At 48.2% G+C, this 21,802-nt stretch overlaps 1 protein-coding gene across 2 annotated transcripts in view; it reads right to left on the bottom strand.

The window, feature by feature from the left end:
- Nucleotides 1-21,802, bottom strand: part of PRKCB (protein kinase C beta) — a 294,712-nt gene that overhangs the window by 88,758 nt on the left and 184,152 nt on the right. For both annotated transcript variants that reach the window (XM_081299668.1, XM_081299667.1), the window contains exons 6-7: nt 9,412-9,568; nt 8,119-8,253 (exon numbers count right to left, since the gene is read on the bottom strand). In XM_081299668.1, the coding sequence (XP_081155794.1) occupies nt 8,119-8,253; nt 9,412-9,568 (292 nt within the window). The remainder of the gene's footprint in view (nt 1-8,118; nt 8,254-9,411; nt 9,569-21,802) is intronic.

Raw genomic sequence — 21,802 nt, 5'->3', positions numbered from 1 at the left:
GATGGAGAACTCAGATAACAATTGGTGGACAGAAGACAAACTTGAGAGATTTTCCTGGTGGATCATGTTAGAGTTAAACCAGATGCTCTCTATTCCACTTTTAAAAAAAAGTGCATATTACCCAAATTAATTTGCAACATGAGAAGGAAGAATGTTTGCAACATAAATGTCAGCAAAGACAATATTAACAACTTTCTTATAAAAAAACGTTCTTATAAAATCAAAAAGAAGAGGCAAAAGATAAGACATAATCATTTACCGATATAAGTGAGTGGCGATATTCAAATGAAAATGCTCAGCACAATTAATAATTAAAATGCGTATCATCTTTGTACCTGGTGTTTGAAATTTGGGATAGCAGATGCTGACAGGTGTGAGTAAAATAAAAAAAATTAAACAACATTATTCAGATATAAGGTGATTTTTTAAAAAATATAGGCTGGGTTGGGGATACTTTAGTAATGCATCTATCCTCAAAGCCATCAATCCCAGACCAAGAGATTTATTCAGAAATAATTAAAGGTATGCACACAAAGATTTCATCACAAGTGTGTTTACTGCAGAACTATTTTTGAAAATAAGCCTTGTATGCCTTATAATAAGAATATGGTGATATAATGAGGCAGATCCACAGAATGCATTGCATGAAGCTATTAAAACTTATGTTGCCCAAGATTATTAAACAACAGAGGAAAAGTTTCAATGTAGATCATTAGGAGAAAATTGCAGGCTACCAAATACTGTTGCTACAAAATTTCACTTTTGTTTCCTACACACACACTTATACACTCACACACTCTAAAGAGTATCATTGCCACTATCTCTGGGCAATGACATTCTGGATAATATATAGTTTGCTTATTTATATTTTTTCCAATACTTGTTCAATTGGTAATAAAAATGACTGACACTTATTGAGTGCCCACTCTTTACCAGACACTGGGCACCTCACTTATATTACTTATTTAACATCTCCAGGATTCCGTGAACACAATCACCACTATTATCTCCAAAGGAGAAAAGGGGGCACAGAGAGGCTCAGCAACTCGCCCAGGGCACACAGCTACGAAATGATGGATCAGAAATTCTAGCCCAGGAAGTCGGATCCCAAAGCTTTAATATGATTACTTGTAACTGGAGAAAGAAGTCATTATTAGAAATAATAAAATGAAGTTTCAAGAAACAGCATTTTAAGGTAACAAGGATTTAAGAGAATAGTTCTGATCAGAAGGAGAGGAAAATAGAGAGTGAAAAAGGAGAGAAAAACAATCTTGGAAACATCGAGACAACAGCAAGACCAGGTGAACACTTTGTTGCTACAGAAAGGACTTTCGGTTCCGCTACTTTATTTTTTAATTTTTTTATAAACATCCTACAATGTGCCACTTGTTACACATGATCAAAGGAATCAGAAAGCATGAAAAATTTGGAAAAATCTAGGCAAAAGGACCTGCCCCTCCCCTGCTCGGTGCCACAGTGGACACTCAGAGAGGACACAGATGTCGTTAGCCCCGTGGCTCCCCATCCATCAGGGTCTGGATCTGCATGTGGATTCCTCTGTGCTGCAGAATGGCTGCTGGGAGGCTGGACCTCGTGGGAGGGTGGCACTGGGGTGCGCCCTGGGGACTGGACTATCCCTGGCCCTTCTTGAGCTGCTTCTCTCCACCACGTCCTCCATCCCTGGTGTCTTGGAGCCAGCCAACCACGGACTGAACCTTGGAAACCACGGGCCAGATGCAATCTCTCCTCCTCTAAGTTGTTCTTGATCAGAGCCATGAAAAGCTGACTAACCCATCATCTGACTCACAGCAGACGACAAATCCCTTGCAAAGCCCCCTGCAGTATGACCATCCCACACCCTGTCCTCTACTCCTATGCTGCCCCTTCACTGTTCCTCAAACTCTCCAGGCACACTCCTGCCCCAGGGCCTTGGCACTTGCTGTTCTGTCTAGACAGTCTCTCCCTGGATGTCTACACGGCTGGCTCCCCCACTCCCTTGGGGTCTTTGCTAAATGTCCTCTTTTCTGTGAGTCCTTTCCAAGAAAACTCTGTGTCAGTGTAATGAGTCTTGAAGAATCAGGTGGATAATCACGTTGCCACATACACAAGACCAAACAAAAATCAGAAATGAGAAAACACACAATGTTATTGGGAAATCATAACAAGTGCCACGATCCATTTAGCTCAAGCAAACAGAGCAAAAATAACGAGGTGTGAAAGAGCAGAGGCGCACAGTAGGCAGGATCAACAAGACGCCCTGCAGATGGCAAAGACAGCCTTCCCTTCTGAAATGTCCACAGACCCCAGGGCAACACTTCACAGAGACCAAACTATGGGGAAAGAAAGGAAGTAGGAGAAAAAAGAAGAGACAGAAAGAAAGTTCCACAGGCCCTGTTCCCTGACTCCACAACACTGTGATTTAGCAATAAAAAAACTAATTGTAGATGTTACACAGCATGACAATGGGAAAGCCCGTAAAAACAGAGATTAAAAACCACAATCACGGGAGCTGGGGCCAGGGCTCAGGGGTGGAGCACGGGGGAGGCCCTGGGTTTGATCCTCAGCACCACATAAAAGTAAATAGATAAAATAAAGATATTATGTCCATCTACAACTAAAAAATATGTTACACACACACACACACACACACACACCCCACAGACTTTAAGACAAAGGCCACAGGACATCTCAAAAGGACATCTCAAAGCCTGGAGGAATGATCTGTTCTCTCAAACACTGTTCGCTGCTTTTAAAGGGCAGAGAGAAAAAAAAAAAAGCAAAATATTCATCTGAAATTCATTTAACCACAAGATAAACTTCTAGAAACGAGGAGAAAACAGACAGGTTGATACACAAATCCCACAGCTAATTCCTTGGGGGGAAAATAAGAAATAAATAAAACAAGTGAAGCTTTGGCACATGGAGGGGAAAGACAGCGCAAATAAATGAAATTAGAAACAAAGAAGAGGATTTGACAGCAGGTGCCGGAGCCGCCAGCGACAAAGAGACAGAGGAGGGGCCTGGGGCAGGGGAGGGGCGGGGCCTGGGGCAGGGGAGGGGCCTGGGACAGGGGAGGGGCTGGGGCAAGGGAGGGGCCTGGGGCAAGGGAGGGGCCTGGGGCAGGGGAGGGGCTGAGACAGAGGAGGGGCCTGGGACAGGGGAGGGGCCTGAGGCAGGTGAAGGGCTGGGACAGGGGAGGGGCTGGGCAAGGGAGGGGCTGGGCAAGGGAGGGGCCTGGGGCAAGGGAGGGGCCTGGGGCAGGGGAGGGGCTGAAACAGAGGAGGGGCCTGGGACAGGGGAGGGGCCTGAGGCAGGTGAAGGGCTGGGACAGGGGAGGGGCTGAGACAGAGGAGGGGCCTGGGGCAGGGGAGGGGCCTGGGGCAGGTGAAGGGATGGGGCAGGGGAGGGGCCTGGGGCAGGGGAGGGGCTGGGACAGAGGAGGGGCCTGGGGCAGGGGAGGGGCCTGGGGCAGGGGAGGGGCTGGGACAGGGGGAGGGGCCTGGGGCAGAGGAGGGGCCTAGAGAAGGTGAGAAGCCTGGGGTAGGTGAGGGGCCTGGGGTAGGTGAGGAGCCTGGGGTAGGTAAGGGGCCTGGGATAGGTGAGGGGTTGGGGCAGAGGAGGAGGGACTGGGGCAGAGGAGGGGCCTGGGACAGGGGAGGGGCCTGGGGCAAGGGAGGGGCCTGGGGCAGGGGAGGGGCTGAGACAGAGGAGGGGCCTGGGACAGGGGAGGGGCCTGAGGCAGGTGAAGGGCTGGGACAGGGGAGGGGCTGAGACAGAGGAGGGGCCTGGGGCAGGGGAGGGGCCTGGAGCAGAGAAGGGGCTGGGGCAGAGGAGAGGTCTGGGGCAGGGGAGGGGCTAAGACAGAGGAGGGGCCTGGGGCAGGGGAGGGGCTGGGACAGAGGAGGGGCCTGGGACAGGGGAGGGGCCTGGGGCAGGGGAGGGGCTGGGACAGGGGGAGGGGCCTGGGGCAGAGGAGGGGCCTAGAGAAGGTGAGGAGCCTGGGGTAGGTGAGGGGCCTGGGGTAGGTGAGGAGCCTAGGGTAGGTGAGGGGCCTGGGGTAGGTGAGGGGTTGGGGCAGAGGAGGAGGGACTGGGGCAGAGGAGGGACTGGGGAAAAGGCGGAGACTGGGAAAGAGGAGGGGCCTGGGGCAGGGGAGGGGCCTGGGGCAGGGGAGGGGCTGGGACAGGGGGAGGGGCCTGGGGCAGAGGAGGGGCCTAGAGAAGGTGAGGAGCCTGGAGCAGGTGAGGAGCCTGGGGTAGGTGAGGGGCCTGGGGTAGGTGAGGGGCTGGGGCAGAGGAGGAGGGACTGGGGCAGAGGAGGGACTGGGGAAAAGGCGGAGACTGGGAAAGAGGAGGGGCCTGAGGCAGGGGCACCACCCCTGGGAGCAGCCTTAGCTGCTTCTGCTGTTATTGCCACGTTATAGTCACGTCTGACTTAACCACCAGGATGCGTCCTGAGGTCCTGAGGACCTCCCTGAGGTCACTGGACCTCCCTGCGCGTCGCATCGTAGAGGGCACGCACACAAACCTAGACAGTCCAGCCTGCGGCACTCCTGGGCCACTCCGTCTAGTCCATGGCTCCTGGGCTACGCATCAACAGAGCATGTCCCCGCCCTGCAGGCAGCTGAGATCTCCAGGAAACAGGAACGTTTGACCTCCATCCTGATCTTAGAAGTCCAAGGCCTTTGTGGAGCAAACCCGCTCAATATCACACAACAAAATAGAGGAGCCCCTTCCCTTCCAGGTGGGGAAACAGAGTCTCAGAGAGGGCCTGTGTCTTACCCAAGATCACACAGAGTTCAAAGAACTCGTAGGACCTTCAGAGCCAAGGCAGCATCGTAGAGTCCTCGGCCCTAACTCTAAAGAGGACTTTATTTTTTTTTTTTTAATCAGCAAAATCTGGAAGAGGGCATTTATTTTGTCAAAGTTTCTTCCCGATTATTTCATCAACTTGACAACCATCCTACGGGGTGCAGAGGGAGCCTTATGATCAATCTGATGAGTAAATTCCTGCTGAGACGGCTGTAGCACAGAGAGGGGAGGTGACTTGCCGGAGGTCACAAAGCATCCATCCAGTTAAGAGAGCCAAGGTCAACCCCTGGCTGTCTACCCCCGGCCCTCTGCCTACCTCTGTGTCAGGAGACAGAATAGGAGTCTCCTAGACATAGGCTGCGGCATCACAGACCAGACTCCACCACTGTCCCTTAGGAGCTCGGCGTCCCTAACAACTCTGATTTGGGGGAATGATGCGCTCGCTCCCTGGAATCTTTAGGAGAATGAACGGAGGACCTAAGTGTCCATGTGTTAAGCTCTGGAGCTGTCCCTGGGGCGCTGGCCCCTGTCATTAAGCCATTTATTTCCCCTCCCCGTCCCTGCAGTCTTTGCGTAATAATGCCACTTTATTATAATGTCCTTTATGTCTTCCTTTCGTTTGCTCAACTAAATGTGCAGCGTGTGAAGGTTCCCGCAGCAAAACCGCTCCAAGTAGACCATGGTTTCAAGTGAACGATTATTATTTTAAATTGCTTTCTTGCTACCTGGCCGCGCTTGGAGGCCGAGGAGTGCATATTCTGGACCTGGGGGACCAGGGAAGGAGAAGGGCAAGGAGGTGGTGACCGAAGAGTGGAGCCCGACCACGGTCCTACCCTCGCAGGGGACAAAGTCATGGCAGCAGCAGGCCAGGAAGGGAGAGACGCAGGTCTCTGGGGCAGTGCCCCCAGCCCTCCATGAAGGACACACAGGAATGAGGGGTCCCAGAAGGGCTGACAAATTGGGCCTGGTGCTGGGCGCCCTGGGGCACACCTGCCATCCCAGTGGCTGGGGAGGCCAAGGCAGGAGGATCGCGAGTGCACAGCCAGCCTCAGCAATGGTGAGGCGCTGAGCAACTCAGTGAGACCCTGTCTCTAAATCAAGTACAAAACAGGGCTGGGGAGGGGGCTCAGGGGTCGAGTGCCCCTGAGTTCAATCCCTGGTGCCCCCCCCAACAAAATAATGGGGCCTGGTGATGACCTGGGGCTGAGACCCAGGGGGCACTGTGTGAAGGGACCTCAAAATGGGAGTCCACAGGCCAGTCCTGGGCTCCACCACGGATCCAGCCTGATGCTCCAAAGCCAGGTGGGACCAGTCCTACCTCAGGGGTCCCTGGCTCAGGAACAGCCACCCCATGACAGGGAGGCCCCTGGCCCAGCGTGGGACCCAAGGAGCCTTCTCAAACTCGGCCACTGTGACAGTCTGGCATCTGGTCAGAGCCCATTCCTGGGAGCTGTGGCTGTTATACTGATCACTGTGAGGATGTCCTCTCCCCCCTCACTTCTACCCCCGGGGATCCGGCGCTCCTTCTCTTTCACCTCTTGCCACTTGACTTCTAGAGGGAGAAACACCCCTCGGGTGAGTCAGCAGAAGTGGAACTCGGCAAAGTCAAATCACCCATATGTTAAAAAAAAAAAAAAAAAAATCCGAAACTTGGGAGAGAAAAAAAAAAAAAGATGGTTGTGTGACCTTTGAATGTCATGCGAAAGCATTTTCTAATTAGGTACCTCCTTCCTCACTGTAATATTACTTTGTTTAACTTATTATTCACAACTGAGTCGGGTGCAGATGGCCTCGCTCGTCTGCAAAGAGAGATGTTAACTTTACAAAAACAGGTGGGATCATCCCCCCCCCCCGCCCCGGGCCTGGTAACTAAGCTCACGATGGTCCCTGTTGGTGAGACAGTTTTCTATGTGACTTAGGTGACTTCGGCCTTCCTTTTGCTGCAGATTATCCAAATCTCAGCTTCTCAGGACCTCTGTGGACTCCGCCGTTTGTCCCCGCCCGCTTCCTCATTACTGAGCTAAGGAAAAACTTGACAAACGTCCATCAAGAAGATGATGCTCTTGACCGCTGGGAACTGCGCTTCCTGGAATGCACCTGATTCCGTTTCTTCTTCTCCGGGCACCCTGAGCTCCGGGGCTCTTCAGACTCAGCATCACGCTGTCATGAATTTTTACCGGTGTCCTTTACCCCCACCCTGTCCCAAGCCAGGCTCCGTGAGCATGTGTCTGGCCTATTCCTGGAAGCACCCCTAGCAACCAGGACCTGGGAGACACTCGGGCCACTTGAATGAAAGCCTGTGATACAAATGGATCGGGGTCAAGGAGGTCGTGAGCTGAACGAGGCCAAGGATGGAGGCGGAGGGCCAGCAGGAGCGCAGTCCTTCTCGCTCCCAACGTTGGATGCTTTTCATTTTCTTTCACTTGGAACCGAAAAAGTCCCAGGGGAGACGGTTCAGAAGTGGGACAATTTATCTCAAAGAAACGAGAGCAGCCCCGGTCACCACTCTTCCCAAAGTGACGGTGCAAGGTTGGGCTCTCGATTCGGACTCGTATCATCAGATAACTGGGAGGGGCCCAGGGGGTGGACCCAGCTCCTCTCATGAAAATACTGAATAAGGATTTTTTTTTTACATAAAAAAGAGAACAAAGCAAAAATTCCAGAGGAAAGGACACACTGCTGGTCATGGCCAGATGGGGTAAGGACACTCAGTGACAACGCAGCTCCGTGCTCAGAGCCCCTGGATCTGGCCAAGTCATGTAACAGCATCAAGAGGGGCAGATGTGACAATAGGGAGTGGTGAGGTCTGTGGCCAAGAGAAACCTGCGCCTTATCTAAAGGGTGCACTGGCTGTTCAACTACTCTAAGGGCTTCCCTGTAGCCCCATATTTTTTTAAAAAATACTGGCTACTGATCCTTTCTTCAGATGAGGACCAAACAAGACATATTTGTGAGACTGATCTAAGCTACCAGCCCGCACCTGGGGCCTCTGATTTTATGTTGCACTTTTTTTTTTTTTTTTTTTTTTTGGTACCAGGGATTGAACCCGTGGGTGCTTAACCACTGAGCCACATCCGCAGCCCTGTGTTGGAGTTTATTTAGAGACAGGGTCTCACTGAGTTGCTTAGGGCCTCACTAAGCTGCCGAGGCTGGCTTTGAACATGCGATCCTCCTGCCTCAGCCTCCAGAGACGCTGAGATGACAGGCGTGCGCCACTGCACTTTCAGGACAACAAAGGAAAACCTCTGCGATGGCACCTTTGCGGGGCTGGAGTATCCCGTGATGTTCAGAGCAAAATCCTTCTTACCAGCCATCGACGCCAGCTTTCTGCAGTTCAGAAATCCCGAAGGACAAGGACCCCATGAAGTCATTCCGGCTGGTCAGATCCCAATCCCAGATCTCTACCGAGAGCCTCCTGTCTTTGTCGGACTCTTTCAGCTGACTGCAAAGAGAAGACAGAGACGTCAGAGGGGCCTACTGTGAGCTCTCCAGTGAGGGAGGCGTGGGAACAAAAGGACAAGACCTGGAGGCAGAGATCTTTCAGCCTTACAAGCCAAGAAACATGCTCAGCCTCCGTTCCCCAGGGCGCGGGGTGGGGGGCTTTTCCTGTGTGACAGCCTGTGGGCTGAACTGGAGCAAGACCCGGGTCAGCTCCTACGGGAGCGGCTTCACCGGCTTCTGCTGGTTCATATCTTAATCATATTCCTGGTGTTTGGCAGATCCTACCGACAGTCACGGTGAGAAACACACACATGGATTCCAGCACCCGGCGAGTCTGTGTGTGTGTGTGTGTGTGTGTGTGTTTGCACACACGTGGGTCGAGGAGGAGACAGAGAAAAGAGTCTCTGGAGGTGTCTTTGGGGGAAACTGCCCATTCTCAGGCACAGCCTTGATTGAGACTAGAGATGATCCCTAGTTTTATCCTGAGAAGGGGAAGAGGAGACGGGACACCCACCCCCACCCCCAAGGAACCAGGCATTCAGCCTGTGGCTTATATTTCCTATGGACCATTTTCGGTAACGTCTATAAGCCCCATCTGATAAAAAAAAAAAGGGGGAATAAAATGAGCCCGTGAAGTTGGATCATGTAACTCATTTAGTACATATAGTATGTGCTCAATAAATGCTGGCTGTTGTCATGAAAACCTGCAGGCACAGATGCATGGAGAAAGGGATCTCCCAGATTCTTGGAGCATTGGCCAGGGAAGAGGCTCCGTGGAAGTCAGGGGAGGCTGCCCAGTCGGATGCAGACCCAGCCAGCATCATCCTAAACTCAGCCCCAGAGAGCCTGTCACCGCGTGCTACAGGTGGCATCCCACTGTGGCTTCCCCCACAACCCACCTTCCCTAACAACCGCGCCCCCTGTGCCACGGGCACTCGGAACGCTACTGAAAAATCAGTTCTCATTTTTTTACTCAGCTCACACTCCAAAAATTCAGGTGCAAAAAAAGGAAAGGTGGAAAGGAAGGAAGAGGGAGGAGTCAAGATGGAGAGGGGAGGGGGGAAGAAAACTCAAGTTGAAGAGAGGACCCCCCCCCCCGGCCCAGGTGCCCGGGACCCAGCCTCTGCCCCCCACGCCAAGCTTCGGGGTTTCAACTCACAATCTGAACGTCTCGTTCCACTCGGGGTTCAGAGAGCACTTGATAGTCTTGGTCTTCTGCTTGCTCTCGCTCTTGGGATCAGGGATCAGTTTCAGCTTCACGTAGGGATCTGACAAGCCGTTGGGGTCCATAGGTACAAGGTTTTTAGCATCTCTTACTAGAAAAGAAAAAAGCGGTTTCCATGTTAATCGCGTCCAACGTGTGTAAGCAACAAACAGCCGTGTGGGTAGAACCAGTGAAGCGGCTGGCACGGCACTTGCTGGATCAGAATGTTACTGAGATTGACATCTACAGCTCAGAGTCCCCCACAGCGAAATAAGCGAGTCAGAGGGAGATTTGGTTCTATGTTGGGGAAAAATTGACTTCTGACTTTTAGGTTGCAATCCCTGGACTGCTTCCAAGATGAACCACAAGTTTTCTAAGCGAACTTCCACGAAGCCCACAGGAAAAACAGGCTCCTTTAATTGAGCTTCATGTTTTCAAGGCTGAATAATATTCCTCAGTATAGAGAGACCACATTTTCAAAATCTATTTGTCAGTTGATGAACATTTTGGTCATTTCTACTTTTTGACTATTGGGAACAGTGCTGCTATGGACGTGTGCGTACCCAGATTTAAAAGGTCATATATTTATATAAAATTCCATTTATATAAAATATCCTAAGGAAATAAATCCACAGATGAGGAGTAGACTAGTACTAGCCATCAGCCAGTGGGAGGGAGAGAGGGGGTTTACTGCTTCACAAGTACTTTTTTAGGGGTGATGAAAAGTTATTGGAACTAGAAATAGATGATGATTATATAATCAGAGAATGTAGTAGATGCCACTGAATGCTCTACTTTAAGATAGGTAAAGGTTAGTCCTGTTTATATGAATTTTACCTGAATTAGAAAGGAAAGAGCTGAAAGAATCAGAGGTGCCATCTAAACCAAGGTGCACCTCTTATCCAGGTGCATGACCAGCACCTAGGTAATGGCACACACCCCAACTACCAGCTACTTGGGAGGCTGAGGCAGGAGGACCACACGTTCAAGGCCAGCCTCTGCAACTTAGTGAAATGTGTCTCAAAATAAAAAATAAAGAGTCGGGGGGGGGGGGGTGTAGCTCAGTGGTAGAGCATCCATGGGTTCAAACTCCAGTACCTCAAAAGAAGAAGGAAAAGCAGGAGGATGAGGAGGAGGGAAGAAGGAGAATATCAGCAACATGACAGCAATCAAGAACAGCATCACCCTGGTCAGGAACATTCCAGGTACAGAAAGTTTATAGGACCAACTTAGGGAAGGGAAAGCATTAGCATTCAGGATACTACAGGCCACAGAAAAAAATGAAGCAGAATAAAACATCAGCCTAGAGAAACAGGAAGAAGTTAGTTAGGAGCCAGTTCAAAAGCCACTAACGTAGGTAGCCAAGGGAAGAGGATTAGAAAATAAGAGTCACACAGAACCTAAAGATAGAGTGCTGACCATCTCCCTTGTGGTAGAAAAATCCAAGGTACTGTACTCGATCCACAATGAGTCAAACCATCCAGTAGAAGTTAAATATAGAATGGCACCTTCCATCAATGCAGAGATGGTTCAATCTCAGGAAATCTGTTTTATGGATTCAACAATTTAGAGGCAAAAGGAGAAAACAATAAGATCATTGCCGTTATCTGGAAATAGCAGGGAGATGTCTTAAAAGGAGAAGGGCCACCCGGAGTAACAGCACCAAGGCTCATGATCAATGCAGTCCTACTATGGTCAGGAAGAAGATGAAGGTGCCCAGCGCCTCGAACTCACCACCTTATTCTAAGTGTCCCACGAGTGCAATAAGAAAATCAAAACAGGAGTTCCGCAAGTTCAAGATGACAAGAAAAACGGGTTCAAAGACAGAATCCGTTCCAACCATGGTTATCTCCTTCCCTGGTCCTTCCCACAGCTCCCCTAGAAATGATACCTCAGGGACCCCAACATCTTACACTTTTCTTCCTGCTTTCTCTGGTTCTTTAACGCAAACGCTCCCCCGAAACGTGTCTCTCCCACCCCTCACCCACCATCAGCTCCTTAGTACCAGCTCAGCACTCTGCTCAGCACTGGGGATGCAGGGGACCATCTAAGAGGTTGATCCCATCCACAAGGAACAGATGAAACCAAGTTGATTTAAAAGTATAGTTGACTTCTAATGAGACAGTAGCCCAGCCACCCAGAGTTAGGGATACAGGGCTATAAAATGCCAGGGTAGGCGTCTTGTATTTAAACCTCAGTTTCTTGATCAATCAAATGGGTTCCCGTAAGAGTAGAGTGGGATAAAGAATATATACTGGTCCGCAAGTCTACTTTGGTGCCAATACGGTGTACTTTTTTTTGTTACTATAGCTCTGTAGTGTAGTTTAAGGTCGGGTATTGGGATGCTTCCTGCTTCACTTTTCTTGCTAAGGATTGCTTTAGCTATTCTGGGTCTCTTATTTTTCCAGATAAATTTCACGACTGCTTTTTCTATTTCTATGAAGGAGGCAATATTAATTCTGCCTACCCAGGAGCACGGGAGATCTCTCCATCTTCTGAGGTTTTCTTCAATTCCTTTCTTTAGTGATCCGTAGTTTTCATTGTAGAGGTCTTTCACCTCTTCTGTTAGATTGATTCCCAGGTATTTTATTTTATTTTTGAGGCTATTGTGAACAGAGTAATTTTCCTAATTTCTTTTCCAGTGGATTTATCGCTGATGTATAGGGATGCGTTTGATTTATGGGTGTTGATTTTATACCCTGCTACTTTGCTGGATTCATTCATGAGTTCTAGAAGTCTTCTGGTGGATTTTTTTTTTTGGATCTTCTAGATATAGAATCATGTTATCAGCAAATTGTGATAGTTTGAGTTCTTCTTTACCTATTTGTATCCCTTTAATTTCTTTCTTTTGTCTAACTGCTCCGGCTAGAGTTTCACGTGTGACCAGTGTCTATAGCAGCTCAATTCACAATAGAAAGACTATGGAACCAACCTAGGTGTCCCTCAATAGGTGGATGGATAAGGAAAATGGGGTCTAGATACTCAATGGAATATTACTCAGTTTTAAAGAAGAGTGAAATTAATGGCATTTGCCAGTAAATGGTTGGAGTTGGAGAATATCATGCTAAGCAAAATAAGCCAATCCCACAAAACCAAAGGCTGAATGTATTTCTCTAATATGCAGATGCTAATTCACAATAAGGCGGGTGGGGGGTGTGCTAGGGAAGAATAGCGTTACCTTAGGTTAGGTAGAGGGAGGGGAGGGGAGGGGATGTGGGGGTAGGAAAGATGATAGAAGGAAACAGACACTATTACTGTATACATATATGTGATTGCATGACCAATAGGATTCTGCAACATGTGCACTCAGAAAAATGAAATTATATCCCATCTAGGTATGATATATCCAAGTGCATAAATGCATTCTACTGTCATGTAGAACTAATTAAAACAAATTAAAAAGGAAAAAAAAAGAATATACATGTTTAGCCCAGAGCCTGGAGCCCGGAAGGTCCCCATACCAGCCTGTCCATACTGCTATTTCATGTAGCTATTATCATTTTACTCCATTTCTCTATTTTTATTGTGAAGACTGACCCATTTCCAAATGGATGGGTACCAAACAGAATCGTCTGTGTTTTTCCTTCTTAAGAACAACCAACGGCTCTGACCTCCCCATTGGTACCCTTCCAGAAGAGTCCATCTCAAACCTCAGCCTGCCTCAGGGTCCCCAAAGGACCCACCCCCACAGATACCCGCAGCCTCCGGAGGTGGGATCTGCTCCTGTGCCTTCCTGACAGGTCTCCTGCGAGGCTGACGCTGCGGGTCCACAGAGCACCCACATGGAGCAACGCGGTGGCTCTGGAGCGTGAGATTCAAGATCCCAGCGCGTCTCCCCCGACGGAACAGCCCCCCAACTGTTATTTTCTCTCCAGTCTTGATCCTTCCAGGGAAAAGAGCAGGTGCCAGTTTCTAGTCTGGGAATGACACTTCTATCCCACCCCCCCACCCCAGGGAGCTGCATGAAAACCGGATCTGAGACACGGACAGGGCCAGAAACCTGTCTGTCGGCTCGACTGGCAACCCTCGGGCAGGTGGAGACAGCTCCTCTGTCCTCTTTCCCGTCAGGCCACCCCCCACCCCAACCCACACCCACCTTGTCTTACGGACTGGCGCCAGAAAGACAATCACTGGGAAAATACCTTCTATTGTAAGGTCAGGGCTTTCCAGCAGTTTCCGAGGGCTTTCTGCCAGGACCATACGGGGGCCCTAGACTGGAGCTGTCAATGTCAAGGCTGATGCCTTTAGATTTCTGCTGAAGTCAACCGGCCTCGGGAGGGACCCTCCCCCTCCCCCTCCCCCTCGCCCTCCCCCTCCCTCCCTTCTAGGCCCTTCTTCAGTCCACCTGATTCTACCATCTACCAAAGGGGTTAAAACTGCCAGGGGAAGGAAATCTGAAACTGGTGGCATCCACCTCTCTAAGAGTTTTGGCTACTGAAACCGCTGTGTCCTGAGCAGTGGACAGTGGCTGCAGCCTCCCATCCCAAGGCCTGTCCCCTCCTGAAGCTCTTCAAAGTCGGTTCCTGTCCCCCCACCCCCCGCCCCCCAGCAGCGGCGAGAGGGCTGCTCTGTGTTCGTTTGGAGGAAGCCAATCTCTAGACTCACTTGGATGTTTCTTGATAAACATTGCTTTACTATCTTTCCTGAAGTCCGGCCAGCCCAGATGGTCCCCGAGAAACGCTTCACACAAAGCAGAAATAGCAAGCTTCCCCCACCCCCTGGTGGAAGTCTGCTAGAGGCACAGGCGAAGGATACCCTGGGGACAGAGAGCAGGCTGTTCTGGGGACCACGGGAGCAGGGTGGAGGACAGAACCCAGCTCCTTCCCTCAATCAGAGCAAAGAACTCCGCATTCCAGTGAAAGTGACCTAGGACAGGGCGGAATCCTCTTAGGAAATACTCTTCATCAACATTTTCCCAATATTTTTTTTTCTTCTCCCCAAAAAGTCTTGGAAAAATCTGAATAATCGTGGTGTTTTTTACGGCCTTGGCCCCGCACTCTATAAGTCAAGTGCGTCTCTATATTAAAGCTCTGTTTGGTGGAACTTTCCTAAGTGTGAGTCCTGAGACCTACAGCTCAAAGCCACACCCACGAGCATTCAGTTTGAGGAGGTCTGTGGTGAACTAACCTGGGTGTCCATCTAGGGGGGATGTCAACAACGCACAGCACCTGTTCACACTGTGAACTACTACTGTGCATGACAAAACCCCAACCCTCTGCAGGAACTAGTGTTTTGATGGGGAAAAAAAAAGCAAGAAAAAGACAGAGGATGACAGTAGGGTGCCTCTTTGTTTCAGAGGAAGTTCTGAGAGGCTGGGTGGGTGAAATCTGGATTGAAACTATTAGAGAATAGCGTGGGGTCAATGTTGTATTTTCACCCTGGGATAACTGTACTCCACATACGTCCTTGTCTTTGGGAATTACACACTAGAGTATTTGGGGGTTAATGGGAACCATGACCCCAACTTAGTCTCTGATGGTTCAGGGAAAAAAAAGTGCACGTACCTAAAAATACTTAATAGAGAGGATGACAGACCAAATGGGACATAATATGAATAATCAGTCAATCAGGTAAAGTGTCCCCAAGTTCTTTGCCCTATTCTTGCCATTTTTCTGTAATTTTGAGGCTCCGTGAAAATTATTATTTTATTTTATTTATTTATTTTTTTTAGTGTCTCCAATCTTCCAAAGAATGGTACATAAAACACATGTCTGCAAGGTCATACGTGAATGGACACGTATAGAAAAGGATCCGGAGGGACAGGCCCCAATTGATTGTGAATCATGTTTCCATCTGGGGACAAGGTCAGGGGTGTGGGTGGGAGGACTTTTGCTTAATGTGTCAGACACTGAATTTCTTACCCGGAGAATGCATTCTTGTGTTAATTGTTATTAAAACTTAATAAATGATTCAACTGTACATCGACAGCTTCCACGAACCCACTGCCTCCGGGGACCTTATCCCCGTTCTCCCCGAGAGCGACGGGATCTGCAGAGTGAAGCCTTAAACGTTGTGGTTTGGATCCCAGAACCCACGAAAGGGGCCTCACACCAAATAACACAGAGACCCAGAACTGCCTTCCTGGAGACCCGTGGAACCTCAGGACACGCCACAGCCAGGGTCAACCAGGTGGGAGGGAGGGACGCGGAACAGGTGAAACATTTCAGAGCCATGAGCTATGTCCACTAATAGCCCTGGCCCTCTCCAATTCCAGTGACCTCCTGGCGGGCACAGCTCACCTGGGCCTTTGGCCAAGCCCATCCTTCTGCCCCACCTCACACCGGAAGCTTCTTGACCCCTTTGCTCTAGAATCTAGGTTAGTGTCCCTTTGATTCTTATTTACTTGTTATTTCTAATCTTCAGGGTTTCTCACCCCGAGTTTGTGAGGGCTGTGACCCCTCCGGGGTCTCCTTCCCCATCTCCTTAACTGCTCATCCCAAACAGTGTCATCCATCTGTGGTCTCCAGGCAGCCCACGCGCACCAGCCAAATGATGATTGGAGGCACTTGGAGGCCCCAGAGGCTCCGGCACAGCTGGATCCCCGTCACTCCTGGCCGAGGTGCAGCTATCACACATCTAATTATCCGTGCCCAGACAGACTTCCAGCTGGGGACCATCACGGTGTCTGTCGAGAAGCGTGCCTGTCAAGCCAGAGCGAGCAAAACCAGGGTGGGAGAGCTGGTGCAGAGGAATGGCGGGGGGGGGGCGGGGAGGGGGTCTTGAAGTCACACAGACCTGGGTTTCAGCCCTGAACTGAGTCTCACCAACCAGGGGTTCTCAGCCAGAGGGCTTCTCTGAACCTCAGTTTCTGTCTGTTCTGATAAAAACTCCAGCCAAATCAAATGGGCTCCTAGATCAGAGCTCAGCTGGCCCAAGGCAGGCTCCGATTCCACCTGTTGTCCTTCCCCCTCCCAAAGGAGCCCGAGTTGGGGCAATAAATTCTATGACTTCCCTAATGATAGAGGACGATGACGTTGAAGGAAGACGTAAAGCACAGGGCGCAAGTCCAACCAGGTAGATTTCTTTTCTCCTTTGAGAGAATTTAGACCGAATCATGTTAAGGAAAATTGATAAACCATCAAGATAAATTTCAGGGCTAAAAGCGTATCCCTTTAATGTGATTTTCATACAAATGAGTCTTGGAGCAGGTAGTGTCGGATGATAGATGCTCAGAAGCTGAATATAATAAATCCGGCTCTTAGTCTTAGGAGCGTCTAGATTAGCTACTGCCACTGTACCTGGAACGGCACCCACTCTGAACTCTCGGGTCATTGTTAAAATGATTTTTAATTGAGAGATAACAAGTGTTCATTCTGTGGGCCTCGGTATGATGTTTTGGTGTATTTATACGAATGCACGGGTTCACTCAAGGTTCTCAAGTTATTCACCATCTCAAATGTGAATCATTTCTTTTGCCGTGAGAACATTCATAATCCTCTATCTGAGCTACTTTGGATTAGTTTATCTTCCTTTCCATCTTTTTTTAAAGCTCCATCCCTCCCCACCAGCTCTTCTGTTTCTCCTCCTTGGTCCGCCAGCGGATGGCTGTGGATTGCCTTCTTTCCCACCCCTGCCCACAGGGAGCAGCCCCGCAGTCACTTCTGACCAGGAGCAAAAACGTCTTTACCTTCTCTTCTCTCCCACAGGGTCCTCTCCGCAGCTGTCAGAGATCCCGCCTTTGAGGGGGTCCCTCTAGGAAATGTCACGTGTCAAAGTTTGATGTCCCCATCCTGATGCTCTCTGGCCACAGCCTGGCCCTCCACACTGCTTGGGACCCTCCTGGTGGTGGGGGGTCCCTAGTCCACTCCCTTTCCTATCCCCCCCACACACAGAAGCAATTTCAAGATTTCCATTCCCAAGGCTCCACTGGACTCCTAGATCTTCTCATTCATCTGAAGATCTTCCACATTACGTCTTTGACATTATCTTCCATTTGTGTGTGTGTGTGTGTGTGTGTGTGTGTGTGAGAGAGAGAGAGAGAGAGAGAGAGAGAGAGAGAGAGAGAGAGAGAGAGAGAGAGGGAGGATGTGTGCCAAGCAATTTGGGGATCATTGAACAAGGTCTCCCTAGCAAGTGAGTCAGCACCTCACCAAGCCCCTGGATATTAGAAAAGAGCGCAGTTCCCCTATAGAAGGGTTCAGGGCTCAAGGTCGAGGCATCCGATATTTACTTTCATTATATAATTTATCTGCTTTCGTATCTTACCTTGCTTTATCTGTCAAAGATGGACCCAGCAGGTTTGCAGAACCCTCCTGTTAGGGAATTCTGGGAAATTTCCTTCCCTCCTTAGTAGTTTTTCCTCTACCCATTTCCACGCTAGGTGATGACTTGGTTTCATTCTTGAATTTGACTCCTGGTAATCAAACATTCTCTGCACACTGCATGACTTCTTTATCTTGAGCTCCACGTTGGATCGAGGTGTCTTTCCAACAGTCCTGGTCTCTTCTCCAGGAACGTCTGCTATATCCATTCACCCACAAATCAATACCTTTGGTTTGCTATATCAATTTTTTTTTCACGATTCTGTTCATTTATTTGCCCCTGTCCCCTGTCATCTGGGAGCATGCCTGAAGCATGTTCCCATATTACTTATAACGTTTGCTGCAGTAGAAATTCTTCTTTTTTTCTGCTTCTCTGAATTTTAACTTACTGTTTTAAATTACTTTTTTGGTAACATAACCTAATATCCTTCTGGCCTCTTAGCCAACTCCTTTTCCATCACACACTACTGCTTCTCTGTCTCTCTGTACATGTGTGTGAGTTTTATCCCTTTATTTTGTGCCTATAACATGCATCTTATGTTGTAAATTAGCATGCAGCAAAATTGGCTTTTTCTCTGAGGATACAGTGGGGTGAATTTTAACACATGTATAGATCTCTGTAACTGCCACAAACCAAAACACAGCACAGTTCAGTCACACCAGGAAAATTCCTCATGCTTCTCCTCTAGATTCATATCCCCACCCTCCCACCCCCAGCCCTGGGGACCAACTGATCAATTTCCCATAACTGCGGCTTTGTTTTTCCAAGAAGCCGATAAAATGGAAGAATGAAGTATGAAGACTTTTGAAATTGACTTCTCTTGCTCAGCAAAATGCCACTGAGAGTCATCCAAGTTGCATGCATGGACAGCTAATTCCTTTTTATTGCTGCCTAGTATTCCATTGTATGGATGTACCACAGTGAGGGTATCCATTCACCTGTTGAAGACATCTGCAAATAGTCCAATTTTTGATGATTGCAAAGAGAGCTGTTATAACTAGTAGTTTTTTTCTAATAAGACTGTTTTTTCTTTTAATTTTTTTAACTTGTAGATAGACACAATATCTGTATTCTATTTATTTTTATGTGGTGCCAAACATCAAACCCAATACCTCACACATGCTAGGCAAGCACTCTACCACTGAGCCACAACCCCGGCCCAATAATGTTTTCTTGTGTAAACATAAGGCTTTATCTTTCTGGGGGTAAATAAATTCCTAGGTGCAGCATCATTGACTCATTATGGTAAGCATATGCTAACTTCACGAGAAACCAACAAAGTATTTCCCGGTGACTGTACTATTTTCCATTCCCACCGACAATGAATGATGGTATCCCTTGTTCTGCATCTACACCAACCATTTTATTGACAGTATTTATCATCATCATCAATATAATTGTTTTAGCCATTCTAATAGGTACCTGGGGGCATCTCAACATGGCGCTAATTTGCACTTCCCTAATTGCTAATGATGCTGAATACCTTTACATAAATGCCTTTGCCATTTTCATGTTGTCTTTTGTAAAGTCTTTGGTGGAGCTTTCAGCCTGTGTTTCTAGTGGGGTTGTTTGTTGGCGTATTAACGACCCCGAGAGTTCCCCGAGAGTTCTCCACTCTGCGCACAAGGCCCTTGCAAGGCACGAGGTTCGCTCATATTTTCCTTCCAGTGTGTAATTTGTCTTTTCGTTCGACAGCGGTTTCTTTTGTAGAACACAAGCTTTTTAATTTTAATGAAGTCCAGCTTATCTTTTTTCTTTCATGAATCATGTTTTCAGTGTCATGTCTAGGAACTCTTTGTCTAATACTAGATCACAAAAAATTTTCCCTGGTGACTGTACTTGTTTTTTTTTTTTTTCCTAAAATTTTATACCTTTACACTTTGCATTTAGCTCCTATGCCCCATTCTGAGTGAAATCTTGTATAAGGTGTGAGCAGGAGGTCAGGGTTAATTTTGTTTGCAGATAGATGTCTAATCAGGGGCTGGGGGTGTCACTCAGTGGAACCTTCCTAGCATATGTGAGATCCTGAGTGTAATCTGAGCACTGCAAAAAAAAAAAAAAGTTGCATAAGATGCCTAATCATCCAACATCATTTGCTGAAAGACAACTCCTTCTCCAGTTTTGTCAAGAATCGATAAGCCAACCTCGGCACAGTCGTGCACACCTATAATCCCAGAGGCTCAGGAGGCTGAGGCAGGAGGATCTTGAGTTCAAGGCCAGCCTCAGCAACTTAGTGAGGCCCTAAGCAATTCAGCAAGAGCCTGTCTCTAAATAAAATATTAACAAGGGCTGGAGATGTGACTCAGTGGTTAAACACCTCTGGGTTCAATCCCCCCCCCATATTTGTGTGAGTCTATTTCTGGATTCCCTGTTCTGTTTCACTGGTCTATGTATTCATTATTCCACCAACACCACACCTCTTTAATGTAGTGATTCTTAAACTGAATACTGTGATGCCCCCAACATGATTCTGCATCTTAAAAAATTTTGGCCTTTCTAATTGCTTTGAATTTCCATACAAATTATAAAATCCCCTTGTTCACAATCAACCAAAAACCCTGCTGGTATTTGTATTGGGATCTAGGAAATAATTTTTAGGAATTGACATCTTGGGCTGAGGATGTGGCTCAGGGGTCAAATGTTTGCCTAGAATGCTCAAAACCTTGGGGCAGGGGATGGATCCCCAGCATTATAAAAATAATAATAATAATACTAGACATCTTTCCTATGCTGAGTCTTTCAATCCATAAACATGTTTCTCCGTTTATTTAGGTATTTGTTTAGTGTGCCTACAGATGGATATTGAATTTTATCAAATGCTTTTTCTGCATTAATATGTATGCTCCCTGGTTTTCCTTTCTTGAGATTATCAACACGGTGGGTCACATTGATTGATTTTTGATTATTGAACTGGCTTTGCATTCCTGGGGTAAGACTCATTCCGTTGGGGTGTAGTATTATTTTTTTTAATATATCTCAGCTTTGATTTGCTAATATTTTGTTTAGATTTTTTTGTGTCTTTATGGTCCTCCGGGATACTTTATAGTTTCCACCCCATTTTGATATCATCAAAGAAATGGAGAAGTACTTCCTCCTCTTCTGTTTTTTTGGGGGGAGAACTGGTGTTGTTTCTTCTTGATGTGTTTGGTAGGATCCACCAACGTATATTTCATTTCAAGCTGTTCGTCTGGATTTCACAACATTTGCTGTATTGTATTTTCATTTTCTCTCGCTTCGAGATATTTTTCAAGATCAAGAAAGTGCCTTGAGATTTTTCTCTTGCAATCGCACCATTTAGAAGTTGGTTGTTTATTTTTTTTTTTAATTTCTCTCTTTTCCCAGGGGCCCTGCTTGCCTGCCTTCAACGCCTAAATACTGACGGCTCCCACCTCCCTCTTCCCCGGGCTCCAGAACCTTCTGCAATTAGCTACTGGACATCTTGTAACGGAAGTCCTGCAGGTACACCCAATCCGACCTGTCCGGCAATTCCCTCATCTCCCCGCACCCCCACCCCCACCCCCACCACCTCGGCTCCTCCTCTTTCATTGCTAGTTTTAGTGGGTGCTCAACTCAACCACCCACCCAAGTGTCCAGGTGAGGATCTGGACACCACCCTGCCCCACCCAGGGTCCCACCTGTCTCTGGGTTGACCCTTCTCCCTCTTCATCATTTCCTATACCTGAGCCCTCTCCTTGTCCACAGGCCACCACCTTAACGACAGCAGTGTCACAGGGGCTTGGGATGACTAAGTTACCCTGGAAGCCCGGTTCTGAGCTTAGCGGTTCTTTCTCTTTGCTGACTGGGCCCTCCGTTTTCCTCTCCCAGGGAAATCAAGACCCCTCTCTGCAGGTCCCCTGTGTCGAATCTTGCTTGACACAGCCTTTTCTCCTCACCCCAAACCCAGCGAGCTCTCAAACACTCAAACCTGATCAGATAAACGAAAACATCGCACAGTTTGAGAAAGGCGATTAATCAGAGCATCCACTCTCAAAACTAGATCAAAGGAGACGACATCCCCTTCTCAACATAAATAAATAAGTATCAAAAAGTCAGCTGACGCGATGCACGGACGATGCCTTCTAAC

The sequence above is a fragment of the Spermophilus citellus genome, assembly GCF_964194105.1.
Source record: "Spermophilus citellus genome assembly, chromosome: 6".
Classification (NCBI taxonomy): domain Eukaryota; kingdom Metazoa; phylum Chordata; class Mammalia; order Rodentia; family Sciuridae; genus Spermophilus; species Spermophilus citellus.
The sequence above is the reverse complement of the archived record's forward strand: the minus strand, read 5'-3'. Positions and strand labels throughout refer to the sequence as shown.